Source organism: Canis lupus, chromosome 2, assembly GCF_011100685.1.
Source record: "Canis lupus familiaris isolate Mischka breed German Shepherd chromosome 2, alternate assembly UU_Cfam_GSD_1.0, whole genome shotgun sequence".
NCBI classification, from domain to species: domain Eukaryota; kingdom Metazoa; phylum Chordata; class Mammalia; order Carnivora; family Canidae; genus Canis; species Canis lupus.
The window spans coordinates 19,914,146-19,932,659 of NC_049223.1; the positions used below are offsets into that span (position 1 = coordinate 19,914,146).

The following is an 18,514-nucleotide window of genomic DNA, read 5'->3' on the forward strand; positions in this document are numbered from 1 at the left end:
AGAATGGTTATTGAACAGATGAACCTAAGCTAGGGCAGTGACCAGAGACATGGAAAAGAAAAAGAGTATTTAGAAGCATCTTCTAAATTTGGAAATTTAAAAACATTTTAGAAGTCTGTTTGAGAGAAAGAACGAAAAGTACTTTGTAGTTGGTTAGATGTGGTTAATAACAGTGTGTGGGATCTGAGATGACTGGTCTCTTATGAGTTTGGCTTTGTTCATTATTCCTCCCGTTTTTATGCTCAAAACTTTTGATACATCCTCTGTCTCTTGCCCTTTACAGGCAATAAACCATCATGTCTAGCTGGTCTTTGAAATGATGCCTCTCCCTCACCAGTGATTATGTCACTTGTTCATATTATTCATTTTGGCTTTTATCATAGCCTGCTTTGTATCACTTATAAGGAGGCAAGTGCAAAATATCATATTTGTTTGTATTGTCCTACAATATGTAGGCATTTGTTAAATATTTGGATTGCTGATTAATGTTTTTAGTCCTTAAAATAGCCTTAATCTGATAGAACCAGTGGTTAAAGTTAGGTGGTGAAAGATAGTTTCTCTTTGTTCTTGGGGGTTGATGAAACGAAAATGCCTCGGTCTCCTGCTTACCTAGATATTTGGGGATTTGGATATCCTTTGAGGAATTAAAAAATATCAGAAAACTAGTTTTTAAGAAAATAAGAAACTTCCTGCCCTCCTAGTTTTATACTTTGTCAGTACATGTTTAAATTACTGATATTTCTGAGAATGCAGTCAGAACTCTGTTTTCTTTTGTACTAGTTAGACGTTTTGTGTATTTAAATTAACATCTCTATCAACACTCATGTGTATGTCTTTAATACTAATATGTTTTTTAAAAAGCCTAAGTAAATATATCAGATGCCTTAGCAGGTGTATTAAGTCTGAATTTACTTTAGTCTGAAATTAAATGAATATTAACTCTTGGATTAAATAATTTTCTCCTGCCTCCTGGTAAAACTTAAATATCTCTCAGTACCCCTTTAGCCAACATGCCATGAAATCTATTACCCATGAAACAGTCAGTGCTCTTTGTACAGAGTCTATGAAAGAAAAGATATTCTTGGAGAAGCTACTTCTTACATTATCATCTAATATATTCTCCCGCATCAAATCTGGGTAATATTTTGGGAGAAAATTTACTTAAATAAATGTTTTATTCATTTATGGTAAAAAATGGTCAATTATAAACTACTATAATTTTCATTTTAGTTTTTTTTTTTTTATTTTTTTATTTTTTTATTTTTTTTTTTTTCATTTTTTTTTTTCATTTTAGTTTTTAAAATAAGCCAATGAATTTTTTGGTTCCTTTAGGGCATTGAAAACATAAAAAATGAAATTGAAGATTCAAATGAACCTTTGATAGATCCTGTATATGGACATGGCAGGTAATTAATTAAAATCCGTTATCTCCCTACATGGACTTAAGTTTTTAGAAACTTGACTTTAAGATAAAACACTACTAAGTCAGATAATTTTGTAAGTGTCAACAGCATAAAGCCTGTGGATTTGAGCAGTCCGTGCTTTATGCATTGCTTGCTTTAGGTATAAAATTATCATTTCCCTTCAGGTTTATGTATGCATTGCCCTTACTGTGGCACATACTTTTAAGATGACAGCAGGTGGTATTTTAACAAATTGTTTTATGTTCCACTTAATTTTTTAGCAAATGAAATTTATTCATTTTGACTTAGAAATAAGTCTATCCTTTCCTATTTGTAAATGCTTTCCTCTTGGGAGAAATATTTGTTCCTTATTTTTCTCTGAAATCACCCTCTTCCCCAAGCTCTTTATGTTTCTACTAGAATCAGTGGAATAGTGACAGTAACCCAACTCTATTATATAGGTCCTTCTCTTTAGATCTTTGTACCTCAGAGAGTAAAATTCAATCATTGATCAAACAAAAAAATAATAATTACCTATATATTTATAGATGATTATAAGTATTAAGTTTTTAGTCTTAGAAATCTTTTTCATCCATTTAAACGTGTGATGTCTTAAAGTTGTTAAATTTAGATGAATATATGCAACAGTAGATACCATTGTGATGATACACTTAGTAATATATTTAGCAAAACTGTTTTTCAGTGGTGTGTATAAAATAAAAATGCAAGCTTTTCCCTAAGTTTGTTTTGTAACTAGCATAATGTAGAAGTCGTTACTTTATGTCTTACTACAGGGATCATTTGAGAAGAAAACTAGTTTATTCATATTTTAATTGCTTTTAAATTTTTATTAATAGCCAAAGTTTAATTAACCTCCTACTGACGGGACATGCTGTTTCTAATGTGTGGGATGGTGATAGAGAATGCTCAGGAATGAGTAAGTATATTTTTTTGGTGTGTTTCTCTCTTTGATAATGACTATTGCCCTAGAGTATGGTTGATTATTATTCATCTACTTAACTGCTCTGCAGTACTTAGAGGTTAAGATAAGTGCTTTAATATAGAAGAATCCTTACCTGTTTTCAAGATACTGTTATGTAAAAAAGTGTGGAGTTTGGAGGCAAACTTGGATTGAGATTCCAAGTATAATACTTTACTCAAGTTACTTCTTCAACCTTTAGTTTTCTCTAGTATAAAATTGGGATTGTAGGACTAACTTCTTTAGAAAGTAATAAATAGATCTCTTATTATCTAAATCTAGAACATATTTATCCAGTGGTATCTGTAAGTCTCAGACACTATTGCATTTTCTTAAAATCGAGGAGAATTATAAATACTGTCATTTAAAATATTTGTTTGGTGAGTCTTGTGGTTTTCCCTATATTACATTTAATGTGTATAATTTCCTTTGAAATGCTGAGCAGATTTAATGCTACCTGAGAATTTTAAACCTCCCCCTCCACCACATCTCCATCTCTGATCTGTTACTTCTTTGCTGTAGCTTCATATGCTCCCAGGGACATTGAAGTGAAACACATTATCAGCCAATTTAAGAGCTAATACACAGTTCTGAATAGAATTCCCTTCTGCTTATTACGGGGTCAGTCTAAATTCAGTTATTTACACATTCAGCTTATATTAACTACTATGTACCTCTTTTTGGAGCATTTAAAGCCTAGAACAGGAAGCTTCTGTAGTTCACCAGGAAATTTATTTCTTCTGTAATGAGATGAAACCATCACCATGTAGCAGAAACAAATATTATGATTGAGTTGCTGCTTTTTACTCCCATTTAAATAAGTGAATCCTGATCTTAAATTTGAGTTTTTCCTCAAATTTTAGGAGTAGGTATAGTTAATTAAACAGGAAACAATACAATATTAAGGGGGGATAAGTCAGTAAAAATTACAGAATTTCAGGTTGAAAAGCACCCTAGCACAATCCAGCCCTTCGCTTTACTATTTCAGAAAAGTAAGAACTACCTTCCCTCCATACGTTAGATAAAATATGCAAGATTGTTCACTCAGTGTGTAGATTAGAATGAGAACCTAGTTTTGCTGATTGCTGGCAAAGGATAAAAAAATTCATGGACCAAAAACTACCCAAGATACCTTGTTCTGTTTTTTCTAAGTGAGTCCATCCTATTCTTGAACCTTCCTCTGATTCAAAGCTATGAAGGCATTTAATCCTGCCAGTTAAAGGTATGTCATTCTTCCTTCAGGAATAGGCACTCACCCACATGGTTCTCTACACCCTCTCTTTTTCCTTCCCCTGGGGTTTCTGGGGCCTGAAGTATTTTATATCCTCTTAGATGATCAGAGAAGGAATATCTGATTCCTGTCAAACCCTGGGTGAGGTACCTCATCTCACTTGTCCCTGTCCTTGCTACTCCTGCTGTGCTATGGCTAATAAATAACTCTTTCCACCTGGACTTAGTTGTGCTGCTCTGGCTCTTGATACTAGTGATCATGGTCCTCCTCTCCTCCTCCCAGAACCAGACTATTCTTACTATCGTCCTCGGCTTTTCCTCACCTATCCTCCCAGAGGCTTTCTTTTCTTGCCATGAATTTGTTACTTTCCTCATAGGATATTAGTTACCCAACTTTTGGTTCTTGTATATAAATTCATTATTTCCTGTTTCTTGAAATACTAGCTTTCAAAGCTATTGTCCTGCTGTGAATTTTTTTTTCAGTATAGTTTAAACATCAAAACTAAGCTGTGACTTCGAAATAGTTATCTTGGAAAAGAAAATAAGCAGGGCATATTTCTTTCATTTTCCCTTAATTGTTAGGAATGTTGACTTGAAGTTGAATCTATTTTCAGTCACGGACTTACAAATCTGTACGTTTTTCAGATTTATTGGATGTTTTTGAATCTGACAACATTCCAGGAGGTTGTGATATATGTAACATACAATGAAAAATTATAAAGAGTTACTAGTTGTAAAATCCTTAGGTAAGCTGCTTTACCTGCTTTAATTGAATCTTCTAGATTCAATTTCTGCAGTTATAAAATACGGAGCTTTAATGCCTTCCTCAAAGATATGTTTTGAAGATTAAGATCACATTTTAAAACACCTCAACTGGCTGTAGGGAGAACTCAGCTTTCCCTCAAAAGCGTACACACCTAGTTTGGGGAAATGAAAACGTGCACGCAAATTACTAGAATATGATGTAAAATGAAGCATGTTGAGAAAAAGTATTACAGAAGTTCAGAGGATGGAGAAAACTTTTCCTAATATGTTTATGTTGGGGTAAACAGAATTTAAATAGGAGCTAACATTTTAATGGGGCAAGATGGAATGAGTGAGAGGGCATTTTGAGAAAAATTGGAGGTTGTATTTAGGGGCTGGAGACAGATCAGACTAATTAGAGCCATGGTTCTTAATCCTGACTACATATTACCCCTTGGGGAGCTTATAAATAAATAAATCTGAATTCTGAGTGGAGGAGCCTGGGCATGATAATTTTAAAATTACCCCAAGATGGTTCTGACTTGCAGGCAGACTTGAGAACCAGTGGATGAAAGCACTGGATCTGCGAAGGGTTCTGGTAAGAGGAAAGATCATAAACATGGGGCTGGGTAAGAACTCAGAGGATCTCGAATACAAACAAGTTTACATTTTAGTTAGCAAGCATTAGGAAGAGAATCATTGAAGGTATTTGGACGGAAGAAAAAAGAGCACTAAGCTGAGATTTGAACAGGCATAGTCTGATTCCGTGTAAGGAGCATATTTAATCCTTACAGTAAACAGAATCTTGAGTGCGATGATAAATATATAAGATAATGTGGAAGAAGTTTATCTTATCAGTTTCATACCCTGAGAGGGAGGTAGTTGCCTCATTTATGGAGAGATACTGGTTTGAGAATTTAATCCAAAGATCTTGTCCCTGATACAAAGCTGGTGAATGAGCAATGCTGTATTTGTCATTGGAGAAGAATGAGGACTAAGAATAGACTATGAGTTTAGCAATTAATAAGATCTTTGCTTTAAAAGAGCAGTTGAGATAGAGATCAGATCATAGGGAGTAAATATTTTAGCAGTGTAAGCAAGGAAATCTTACTGATGAAAGGAAAGGAGGGAAAGAAAGGAATTGATTGACAAGGTGAAGAGATGGTGTATGTAGGCTCTGTTTAAAGGGATGGAAGTCACTTAAGTTGTTTGTTGGCCAAGGGAAGGGAACCCCAAAGTAAATTGGGTCAAGAGTAACAGTAATCTCAGAAAGATGCACAGTTCTGCTAAAAAATGAGGAAAGAATGTGCTGAGAAATAGGCATATGAAGTGTGAAAGATTTAAATTGGGAAAACTTTTGAGATTTTGAAGTTTGCTGAGAGTGGACAGAGGTAAAGTTGGAGGCATAGAAAGAAGAGAAAGGGTTTGAGTCTACTATTATAAGAAGGAATAAAAAAAATGGATCATAGGAGAAATTTTTAAATGTGCAGTGAACAGTGAGAGGTAGAGATGAGTTTACATAGAGTGCTTTGGAGTGGTTCCAACCAGTAGAGCTTATAGTTAGGCTTTTTCCCAGCAGTAAGCATCAATCAGGCAGTTGAAAAGAAAATGAATGTTATGTATTATCCAGGAAAGGCCAAGAAGGCTCAATGGAAGATAAATAGGGCATTTTTCTTGCCTTTATTAAGAATATCAATGTTTGATCAGTCATATATTTCATATTTTATATATATAACATATAATAAACATTTTTTTCCCAGTTTGTCTTTTGCCTTTAGTTTGCTTATGGTGAATATATATATGGTTACCATTTTTGACTATTAGAAACAAATACTACAGTGAAGATTTTTGTATATAAATCTTCACATATTCAAGTATCCTTATAGATTTCTAAGAGTAGAATGTATGCTAAAATTTTAGACATCTTTGAGTTTTATTAATAGCTTTATTGCGATAGAATTCCTAGATCACACATGATACTATTTAAAATGTATAATTCTGTGGTTTTTATTTACTTATTTCAGTTTCACGGTTTTTAGTGTTTCTTATACTTATGTAGCCATCACCAGATCAGTTTTAGAACATTTTTTTTATCAGCCCAAAAAGGAACCCTTGTGCCCATTTACAGTCACTCCCCGTAATCCCCTGCCCCTCAGCATCTAACAAATATTGATCTATTATCTGTTTCCACAGATTTGCTGAAATTGCGGATTTCTTGTAAATAGAATCACATAATATCTGGTCTTCTGTGACTAGCTTCTTTCACATGGCGTGTTTTCAAGGTTCATCCATGTTTTAGCATAGACCAGCACCATACTCCTTTTTATTGGTGAATAATATTCCATTGTAGAGATAGACCATATTTAATGTATTTATTCATCAGTTGATGGGAATTTGGCATCTTTCCATGTGGCTGTCCTGAATAATGTGGTTTCATTTTCCTTTGGTATCTACCCAGGAGTGAAAATCCTGGGTCATGTGGTAACTCATATATTTAATCTTTGAGGCACACCTGTAAAACTGTTAGATAATGATTGATTACCTTCTAAAAATCTGTCTTACCAACTCCTCATGTATCAACTTTGCTTTTAACAATGTAGGTGAGTTCCGTTTTTCTGCATCCTGGCCAATACTCAGAACCGTCCATCTTTAAATATGTCATCTTACTGATAAGTCCCATTTCTCTGATTGCTCCTGAGCCTGTATGTGATCATCTTTTTTGTGTGTATGTCAGCTTTTAGTATTTCCTCTTCTGGGAATTGCTTCTTTGTAGCTTCTAGCATTTGGGGGAGAAAGGTTATTGTCTTACTGTTGCTAGGAACTCTATAAATTCTTTGTGTTTTAAAAATGTGTTCTAAATATTTTCCCTCAGCCTTTTTTGTCCCTTAACTTTGCTAATGGTATCTTCCATTATACCAAAGATTTTCATTTTTATGAAGATAAATCATATCATCTTTTCTGTTATGGCTTCTGTTTTGTTTCTTTAATTTTTTTTCCTCGAATCGTTTTGTATTTCTCCCACCACAAAATTAAACTATGTCCTAGTATTTTCTTCAAATTCTTTTGTAGGCTTTTTTTTTTTAATGTTTAGCCCTTTAATCCATTTGAATTTTTTTATTTATGAGTGGTGTGAAATAGAGATCTACCTTTTTACTTTTTCCCAAAGAATTGCCTAATATCCTAACTTGTCATTTCTCTACCGGGCATACCTTCTTGATCAAATAACAGGTTTTCCCATATGTATGACACACTTTTTTATACTCTTCTGTTCCACTAATCTATTTGTGAGTTCTTATGCCAAAACTATCTTATTGTGTAGTTTTATGTTGTTTAATACTTGTCACATTTCCTATTATAATAAAAATAATATAAAATTATTATAGCTATTTTTACATTATCTAGTCCAGTGGAAGTTTTTTCATTTTTTTAAGTTGTAGTTTTAAGAAATTTGTGAGGTTACATTAAATTTGTAGATTATTTTAAAGAAGTGCCATCTTTACAGTACTAAGTCTTACCATTTACATCAGGGTTTTTTGTATCTTTTAATGAAAGTATATATTATTTAATGAAAGTATATATATTAATGATCGTATCATTTTAGTTCCCAAGTCATATAGGGATCATATAGTTCCCAAATCCATGTACTTTATTCTACCTCAGCTGTCAAAACTCTTTTGCTTCTGCAATAGAGTACGAATAAAACTGCAGTAGAACTAGTCATCTAATTTCATTTTTGACCACACCCCCAGTCTTTCACAGTGGCTGGGGGGGGGGGGGGTATTTTAAAAACTAAGTCAGATCGTGACAATTTCTCACTTAAAACCATTCGATGACTGGCTTCCCCATGCACTTAAACTCCTTATGTATGTTCTCAAATCCTTCTGTGGTTTGGCCCTTACCTGCCATCTCTTTGTTTTGTACTATTGCATGTCTTCTGAGTGGAGATTTTCTTTGCTTCATTTGTCTACAAGTCAATTTTTTCTCTTTTCTACCCTTAAGTCATTCTGTTGTATTGGGTACTGTGTTTTATATGTATTGTACATTTATTGTTTGATGATTATTTGAATGTTTCTTCATTCTATGGGATTGACATAGAGTCCGTTTTTGCAAATCAAAAACTGAGAGCTTGCTTTTTCCTTTTTATTTTTTTAAGATTTTATTTATTTATTCATAAGAGACACAGAGGCTGAGACATAGGCAGAGGGAGAAGCAGACTCCATGCAGGGAACCCAATATGGGATTGATGTGGGACTTAATCTGGAAGTCCGGGATCATGCCCTGAGCCAAAGGCAGATGCTCAACTGCTGAGCCACCCAGGCATCCCTCTTTTTCCTTTTTTTTTTATTTTTTATTTTTTTTTAATTTTTATTTATGATAATCACACACGGGGGGGGGGGGGCAGAAACATAGGCAGAGGGAGAAGCAGGCTCCATGCACCGGGAGTCTGACGTGGGATTCGATCCTGGGTCTCCAGGATCGCGCCCTGGGCCAAAGGCAGGCACCAAACCGCTGCACCACCCAAGGTTCCCCTCTTTTTCCTTTTTAATGTAAATCTTTCTTACAGTCCATCCAGGGTACGCTTAAATAGTCATTGAAAGTTGATAAACTTGGGGTCCCTGGGTGGCGCAGCGGTTTGGCGCCTGCCTTTGGCCCAGGGCACGATCCTAGAGACCCGGGATCGAATCCCACGTCGGGCTCCCGGTGCATGGAGCCTGCTTCTCCCTCTGCCTATGTCTCTGCCTCTCTCTCTCTCTCTCTCTCTATCATGAATAAATTAAAAAAAAAATTAAAAGAAAGTTGATAAACTTGTGATATGTAGATACAAAAAGAATCTAAACTGAAATTAAGTATTTTTAAAATTTAGTATTTTTGTATTTTTTAAGTAATATGAATTGCAATTAAATGGCTTAGTATACAAATTTTAAGTGTTTGGTTTATCATAATTTGTGTAATTTATCATAAGGGCAGAAGTGCTTATTTTCTCTATATTTTATTACTGTAGAAATACATTTAATTAGCTGGAGCTAAGTTGCCAGATAAAATACAGGACTCCCAGTTAAATTTGAATTGTGGATAAATCATTTTCAGTATAGGTATGTGCCATTCAATATTTGGAATATAATTTTACTAAAAAATTGGTTTTTCTTTTAAATCAGAAATTTAAGTGGGCACCTTGTGTTTTTATTTGCTAAATTTGGCAACCCTTGCTAGATACCAGCCTTGTAACAACCTGACTTCTTAGGAATAAACAACCAGTAAATGGGTTTGAAAAGCTCTTCACTTTCAAAAATAGATTTCACAAAGTTCATAGGTCAGATTGTGTATATGTATGCAATTTATGTATCGGTGAGATAGCCAGGTCTTTCTCAGTATCTTATTGCTTTTTAATTTAGCTATTCTAACATTCTTGCACATAAGTTCTTCTTAAATTTTTCTAACTACAGATTTTTTACCCTACTTACTCAAGGATATTACCCTACATAATTTCATCCTAGCTTATTTTTCAACCATCATGAATCTATTCTTGAACAAAATTATGCAACTTGCTCTTATGTCTTTGTTCATCTACTCCTTTTGCCGAAGACCTATATCCCTCCCATCTGTGCCTATGCAGTTCTTCATTGCCTACTTCATATGCCATCCCTCCAAGGAGCACTTCTTGATTTTCACAGCTGAGCGTAATCTATCCTTACCTCTGAGCATTTTGTTTTCGTGGCACTTACACATTCTATTTTGATACCTATCATTTGTGGGGAGAGAGGGTGGTAAATTACAGTAAAAACACTTATGATGAGATCTACCTCAATGAATTTTTAAGTTAAGATACAGTATTAACTATAAATATAAAGTTGTACAGTGGATACCTAGAACTTACCTTACATGACTGCAGCTTTATTTGAGTACTCACTCCCCATTTCCTCCTCCTTCCAGCTCCTGGCAACCATCATTCTCCTCAGCTTCTACGAATTTGACTATTTTGGATATGTCATCTAAGCGGAATCATGCAGTATTTCTCCTCTGACTCGTGTATTTCACTTAGCATAGTGTCCTGAAAGTTCATTCCTGTTGCCACATATGATAGGATTTCCTTCTTTTTTAAGCATGAGTAATTTTCCATCATATGTATATATTACAGTTTCCTTAAGCATCCATTCGTTGTTAGACTTTTAGGTTGTTTCAACATCTTGGCGCTGGTAAATACTACTGTAGTGAGCATGGGAGCGCAGGTATTCTTTTGGATTGAATACCCAGAACTGGAATTGCTCTGGTAGTTGTATTTTTAATTTTTTGAGGAAACTCTATACTGTTTTCCATAGTTGGTACACTATTTTACATTCCCACCCATAGTATACAAGATTTCCAGTTTCTGCATATCCTTACCAATGTCTTATGATTTGCCTTTTTTTTTTATAATGGCCAGGCAAACGGATGTGGGGTGATACTTATGTTAGGTTTTAATTTGCAACTCTCTGATGATTAGTGATGTTGAGCATCTTTCATATTATTGTTGGTCATTTATATGTATTCTTTGGAGAAATGACTATTCATGTTCTTTGCCCAATTTTTAATTGAATTATTTGGGTTTTTGCAGCTGAGTTGTAGGAGCTCCTTATATATTTTGGTCATTAACCCCTTATCAGATACATGGTTTGCAAAAAGGATCTTGTCTGCCTCATCTTTGTATTCCTCATGGTAGCTTTGTATTCCTGAACTATGCAGCCTTGATGGGTTCTTTTCCCCCCTCAGTACTTGGCACTCAGTACTGTTTCTTAAATAAATGCAGTGCTGACTTGGAAACCAGATAACTGCATCAAATTTAAAAGGTCCAAGTGGGCCTTTGATAGATGTGCTGACAGCAGTGACAAGTGACAAAGTGGAAGAGAAGAGATAGGCAAACTGAGGAATATAAAACTCTGCATATAAATATATGTATGTATATATAGTCCTACTGAAACAGGGTTAATAGAGACTCCTCATGATTAATCTTAAATGTGAGGCTAAGAAAACAGAAAATTCTAAAATATAATGACACAATTACTAGGATTTGCTGCAAATACAAATTGATTTCATTGAGACTTATTGAGACAAGTCTTATTTAAGTAAGTTGTGTAAGTTATAATATGTGAGGTTGGTATGTCCTTACTACATTTACAACTTCATATACTAATAAATATTCTTAAGGATGCACATTAGCTATCAAAGATAAAAATCTTATCTTTGATAAAAATATATATACATATATATGTGCTTACTGACCTAATCTCAATTATTTATTACCCATGAATTATGAACAGCTAGTTTGGTATAGTTAGTAACATATTTATTATAAATATACTATTTTAGGTATTTAAAATTCCAAGGAGAAATAGATTGATGTAGTATCTAATCATAACACTAGGTGGTGGTATCTGATTTTAGAAATTAAAGTGTGGCACTATTTCTCAACATATACGTTCTTTGAACTTGAAAACGTTTAGTGCTTAAATCTCAGGAGAGGAAGCAAAACTTTGTAAGGCAATAGAGTACCATTTCTACTTCTTTGGGTTGCTTACACCCCTCACTCCTTTTTCCTTTTGAATGCTATAATCAAATGATTCACATATTTTTTGGTCTCATATGCTTGACACTTAGGAGTTTTTGGTTGTTGGGGTTTTTTTGTTTTGTTTTGTTTGCATTTGACACTTTTAAAAATGGAGATCTTGGGGCACCTGGATGTCTCAGTTAAGCATCTAACTCTTGATTTTGGCTCAGGTCATGATTTCAAGGTTGTGATCTCAAGCCCCATCAGGCTCCACACTAGGCATAGAGCCTGCTTAAAATTCTCTCCTGTTTATAGATTCAGTCTGTTGAGATATATCATTTGGACTCAGGAAAACTTCACTTTACACTTATAAAAGCTTGAGAATCAAAAAAAGGGCAATTAGCACCTTTTTTATGGAAATCATTTTGATTTCATATAGTCTCTAAAAGGGTCTCATGGACCTGTAAGAATCCTAACACACAATTTGAGAACTACAGCTGTATCTCCCCCAGTACCTGTAAGAAGCTAGTGAAAAAATATAAACTAGATGTATAATTTACATATAGATTCTGTTAATTTTGAATTTTCAAATCCAAAAGGTTGCACAACCAGTTTTTGGCTTACACTATCTGAATGTTGTACTTAACGATACATACATAGTATGACCAACAGTTGATATTATTATATTAATTAATTACAAAAATACAATATCTTAATAGAAAATGGATAAAACATGACCAGATGGTAAGAAGGAAACAAAGTTATATTTACATTGTATTTCAGTGGTCATAATTTTTAGCCACAAAAAAACAATGCTTTCTAGAAATATATATGGACCCAAATTACTGTTAGAGTTCCATTTAATGCACATTAGCTGAAAGCTGTAGTCTATAAAAAACTTGATTATCATCATAGTTACATCTCTGTTGTAGAATAATCTCGTCTTCATTGTCTGAGCTTTGTCTCTTCTTTCTTGGCCACATCCGTGACATCAGCTCTTATCTCTGTGCTGATTCCCAGAGCTCTGTTTTCTACCCTGACCTCTCTTCTTCATGCTCTTGAACCTAACTTCCAGTTGTGGATCCATCTCTAGCCAGAAGTCCTGAAGTTCTCTCCAGGCCAGCTTGTCTATAAACAAACTTCTGTTCTCAGGACTTCTTAATCCTTCCTTTTGTTAATCACCGTTTATCAAGTTCCCCAGATTAGAAACCTTTAAAAGAAGGCTTGAGGGATCCCTGGGTGGCGCAGCGGTTTGGCGCCTGCCTTTGGCCCAGGGCGCGATCCTGGAGACCCGGGATCGAATCCCACGTCGGGCTCCCGGTGCATGGAGCCTGCTTCTCCCTCTGCCTGTGTGCACCTCTGCCTCTCTCTCTCTCTGTGTGACTATCATAAATAAATAAAAATTTAAAAAAAAAAAAAAAAAAAGAAGGCTTGAAATAGTCATCACTCTTTAAGTATATTGATTTTTCATACTTCTTTGTTGTTTCCTCTGCCTTGAATTTTCTTCATATTCTCTTCTTGGTGCCTAGAAAACTCCTACATGTGCTTAAAGATTTAACTCAAATGTTAATCCCCCTTTTATTTTATTTTTTCAAAGATTTATTCAAGAATGGGGGTGGGGGTAGAGAGAATCCTCAAGCAAACTCCCCCATGAGCACAGAGCCCCACATGGGGCTCTATCCCACAACCCGTGAAATCATGATCTGAGACAAAATTAAGAGTCAGACACTCAGCCAACTGAGCTACCCAGGCGCCCTTCAAATGTTTTCACTTCTATACACTCTCCCTAATTCAGTAAGCAGATGTTCTTTTATCACTTAAGATAAAGTGTGTATGGGGTACCTGGATGGCACAGTCCATTAAGTTTCAGACTCTTGGTTTCAGCTCAGGTCATGATCTCCAGGTCATGGGATCAGGGCCTGCTCCCCATGGGGCTCTGTGCTCAGCATGGAGTCTGCTTGAGACCCTCTCCCTCCTGTCCCCCCTCTGCCCCAACACCCTTGCATGCATGCATGTGCTCTCTCTCTATCAAATTAATAATAAAATCTTTTTTTTTAAAAGATAGTGTATATGTATGTATAAACATAGAAAAGACACCTTTTTTTTCCATCTCGCTTGATAAACTTAGCCTTTGTAAGGCAGATACCTTGTTCTGCTTGTACTTATTTCCCAAATCTTAAGCATACTGTATTTATAGGTGAAACAGATGGCATCAAAAGCCCATGTTTTAAGTATTATGCAAGTAGGTTCACTGCTATCCAGCGATAAATATTACAAATTAAGATTAGCATATTCTTTAAGTCAAGTCAATTCAAGTTAGCTGTTTTGCATGGATATTATGAAGTATCTCTTCTTTATTTTTGCCAGTAATTCCTTCAGTTTCATAGGGGGAAATGTCCTCATTTTAAAAGCTAAAATTGAATATAAGATTTTATAAAAAATATACATCTGAAGCATCATATCACCCATCACAAACATGATCTAATGATATTTTATAATAAGTAGTAATATAATGATTTGATGAGAACTCTTTAACAATACGTGCTAGGTTTTAAAGTATACTTTTGGATAAAATTTAAAACTTTGGTATAAAATATATGTATGCATCTATATTTACATATAAATAATTTTCAGATTTATGTATGCTAATGCAGTAAAAACTTTTTTTTTGTAGAACTTCTTGGTATACATGAACAAGCATCTGTAGGATTCTTAACATTAATGGAAGCTTTAAGATACTGTAAGGTAAGTTGATTTTTACGATATTTTCAGTGCTTTTTATTCACATGTCCACTGTTACAGTATTTTCTCCTCTGACGACATTTAGCTTACTGTTACTATATAGTTTTCAGTTCCTGATCTCCTTTCCTAAACTGACAGGCATATTAAGTTAAGCTGGCTGATCATGCCAAGTTTTCTGTTTGTAAGGTTTGTCCCTTTTGAGGGTAGAAAGGAGAACCCTTAAAAAAAAAAAAACAATTTAAAAATAGAGACACCTATCACTGAAAATATATTTTTTGGTAAACCAAGGGAAAGGCTGTATTGTTTCTTCCTCATAACAGGTTGCTTCACTGAAACAACTGGCAATACTTATTAGGCAAAGGAAAAGAATTTGTTAGATGCCTAAGTTTTAACTTTTGTCTGTTCCATCTGAAAAATTATTTCACAATTAAACAAATTCCAATCATATCACAGCATTAACTTCTTTAACACATGGGCTAAGGTTAGGAACTGCCTTGAACCTCTCGTTTATTGATAGATATTTCGTTGCTTTCCTGCATAATCTGAAATAACTTTTGAATGTTCCAAATAGCTTTAAATGGTTAATAGTTCAAATCATTAATGATTTGCACCTAATGAGATGTCCTGATTTTGAAGGAAGGAAGAAGTAGATCTAATTTTCTTTTCCATTTTAGACTAGTGAGTCCATAGCAGTAGTTCAATGATGATGATTTGGTAAAGTAACAGTGTCTTGCCCTCTTTCTTTCTTCCTTTCTTTTTTCTTTCTTTTAACTGGAAGTGTTCTTCTTTCATGACAGCACTTGGAAAGGAGTGATACGGGTATGACAATCAAAGAGGTTTCATCCTGCCCTTATCCATTAGTAGGGATCATAGTATTACACAGTAGTAATTCTTTTACAAGCTAAAGCTGTTCTGAAATAGCCTGGCAACCAGAGCATTAAGCTGCATCCCGTTCTCCCAAGAAACACACACATTCATAGATCCTAAAAGTGTGTATGCATACATGCACATACCCGTGCACAAATAAAAATGATAACTTCATAGAGGTGATGAATATGTGAGTTAACTTGATTTTGATGATTTTTTCACAGTGTTTCCCATACAAAAACATCAAGTTGCACACTTTTAATATATACAACATTCATATATCAAAGATATTTTAATAAAGCTGTTCTTTTTAAAGCACATGTGTGTGTTTTGCAGGAGGATCGGGTATGGAGGTGATAAACTGTGAAATCTTCACCATGTGGCCTATAATGCCCTTATCTTGATCCTGTCTGTCCCTCTTCAGTTGCTTTGCTCTCTCTCTTGCTGTGCTCTAGCCCTGCTGGTTTCCTGCCAGTTTCTCAAACACACCCAAGCCCTTTCCTGCCTAGTAAGACTTCATACTTGACGTCATTTCTGCCTGGAATACTCCAGCTTATAAATGGATAGGCTCCCTCTCCTCTTCAGGTCCTACTTAAAATGGTGCCTCAAAGACCTTTTCCTTGGCCATTCCTTCAGTGACTTTCTTTCACAATTTTGTAGGAATAGTCACTCTATAATGGTCTTTTCATTATTTATTTTTTTAATCTTGAATGTGCTTTTTTATTGTCATCCCCAGTGGATTATAGACTCTAAAGCTAGTAACGGTGTCTTTCTGGGTACATATTTGGTGTTCAGTAAACATTTTTTGAATGAATGAATGGCCAATTTCACCAGAATTGTAAGCTTTTCTGAACCATGCTTTTGCTTTTCTTTAGCTGTTAGGTAGAACAGGGGAATGCCTGTTTTCCTCCCTAAGATCTTAGGGGGAAAACAATAGTGGCTGTGTATTCTATTACATGTTGATCTAGAGTTGTAGCTGTAATTGGTATTTTATAAGATTTAAAGATTTTTCTAGTGGCAGGACACAACAAAAGGCAGAACTCTCTATTATTTACACCTCCAAACAAGAGAGGGCTACCAGACAGGATCACAGGGGAATTATACCTGTGAACAGGGTGACAACAAGGTGTGACCATAGGGCCAGTATTGGGATGGAGTTAGCTAGGTTTCATGGGCTCCCAGTGGACTGGATAATTTCAGTGAGCTCTGAGGCTCAGGACGCTCTCTGCTTGTCTGACACCTGGCTCCAGGGTACTTAGGGCCATACATAGTGGCCAGGAGTATGGGAGACCTGGAAGGGAGGTGGATGGGATGGTGTAATAAGGCTTTTTGAAAAACTATGTCACACTGTGGTGTTTGTCTGTACATAACTGTAGATGTTCCTCTGATGACCTGTATACATTTACTTTTCACTATACATTTAGAGAATAGCATTAAGGAAATCATTGTGTTTGTATTAATTTTATGAATCTGAGCATTTCCGTTTTTTAGTATTGTAGCAAATTGCTCTTTACAAATTAACATTTTCATATCATTTTGACTATATGTGTTCATTAACACAAATGAAAGTCTTTATACACACACATACAATGAAAAAGGTGATTCTGAGTGCTTTCGACTGTGCCCTTTTTTTTTTAATAGATAAGCCACCTACTGTAAAACCCACCATTTTGAAGTCTGCAATTCAGTGTTTTTTTCACAAAGTTGTGCAACCATCACCACTTACCTAATTTCAAAATGTTTTTCTTAACTCTGACACAATCCTCTAAACCCATAAGCAGTCACCTCCCTACTCCTTCCCAGCCTCTGGCAGCCTTCTTTCTCTGTGGTTTTGCCTATTCTGGACATTTCATCTAAATGGAATCATACAATGTGTAGCCTTTAGTGTCTGGCTTCAGACACTTAGCATAATGTTTGCAGTGTTCATTCTTGTTTTAACATGTAATAGTACTTGGTTCCTTTTTATAGCCAACTCTTCTGTTGTATTATATATCAGTTTATCTTTTCATTGGCTGATGGACATTTGGGTTGTTTCTGCTTTTGTGCTACTACAAATAATACTGCTATGAACATCCATGTATGTAAGTTTTTTGTGAATGTTTTCATTTCTCTTGGATGTATACCCAGGAGTGAAATTGCTTGTCATATACTAATTATATGCTTAACTTGTTGGGGAACTGTCAGACTGTTTTTCCAAAGTGGCTACACTATTTATGCACTTTTATTTTTTATATTATTATAAGACACTTAATGAGTTTGTACCCTTTGATCCTACCATATATATAATCCTCATATTTTACTTCTACCTTAATTAAATACACACAAATGCACACTCATTTTCTAAAAGAGAAATTAAATAACATCTAAACTTTTCACCACAAGAGGCAGCTACCACATGAGGAGTGGTAGAAAACCTGATTTTTAATTCCAGCTCTCTACTAGTTACCTGTTTGAATTCATACAAGGCACCAATCCCATACACATCTCTGTCTCCTGATGTGAAATTGAAGGACTTGGGCTGAGTACCTCTAAAATCCCTTCTACTTTGAATCTGTGATCAGACCTTTTCCTTTGTCTTTGTCCTTTACTCTTACTCTCTTTTGTCCCCAAACCATCATCCTTCCTGCTCTCCTGGTTCACCACTGCCATCAGCATATCCAGCTCATCCTTCTCATCACAGGACAAAGAAACTGATGTTTCTGTGCATGGATACAAGAGAGTACCTATTTCCCACATGGCTAATGATAAGAAAAATTCCACAGGTCCATAGTGGGGGTTGAAAGCAGGGCGTCCTATCAGGGCTTTGACTGATGAGGCAAGAATTACCCTGACTGCTGTTAAGTAGCCACTTGGAATTTCCCCGTTTCAGGGAGTCTGTGTGAGAAAAGAAAATACAGCAAATTTGATTGGTAAGGTTGTTTTTAAGTCGTATTCTATCCTCATAAGAGTATAGAATTGATTGATGGGAACATGATGGGATTTCCCAAGTCTATTTTTTACTTGCTGATTTTAAACTTTCTCAGTCAC

The 18,514-nt window shown here is 35.2% G+C and overlaps 1 protein-coding gene across 4 annotated transcripts in view; it reads left to right on the forward strand.

Moving 5' to 3' along the window:
• The window catches only part of MINDY3 (MINDY lysine 48 deubiquitinase 3), an 84,067-nt gene that overhangs the window by 23,861 nt on the left and 41,692 nt on the right, over positions 1-18,514 (forward strand). For all 4 annotated transcript variants that reach the window (XM_038530012.1, XM_038530013.1, XM_038530015.1 and 1 more), the window contains 3 exons: positions 1,333-1,406; positions 2,261-2,340; positions 14,553-14,623. In XM_038530012.1, coding sequence (XP_038385940.1) covers positions 1,333-1,406; positions 2,261-2,340; positions 14,553-14,623 — 225 coding nt within the window. The remainder of the gene's footprint in view (positions 1-1,332; positions 1,407-2,260; positions 2,341-14,552; positions 14,624-18,514) is intronic.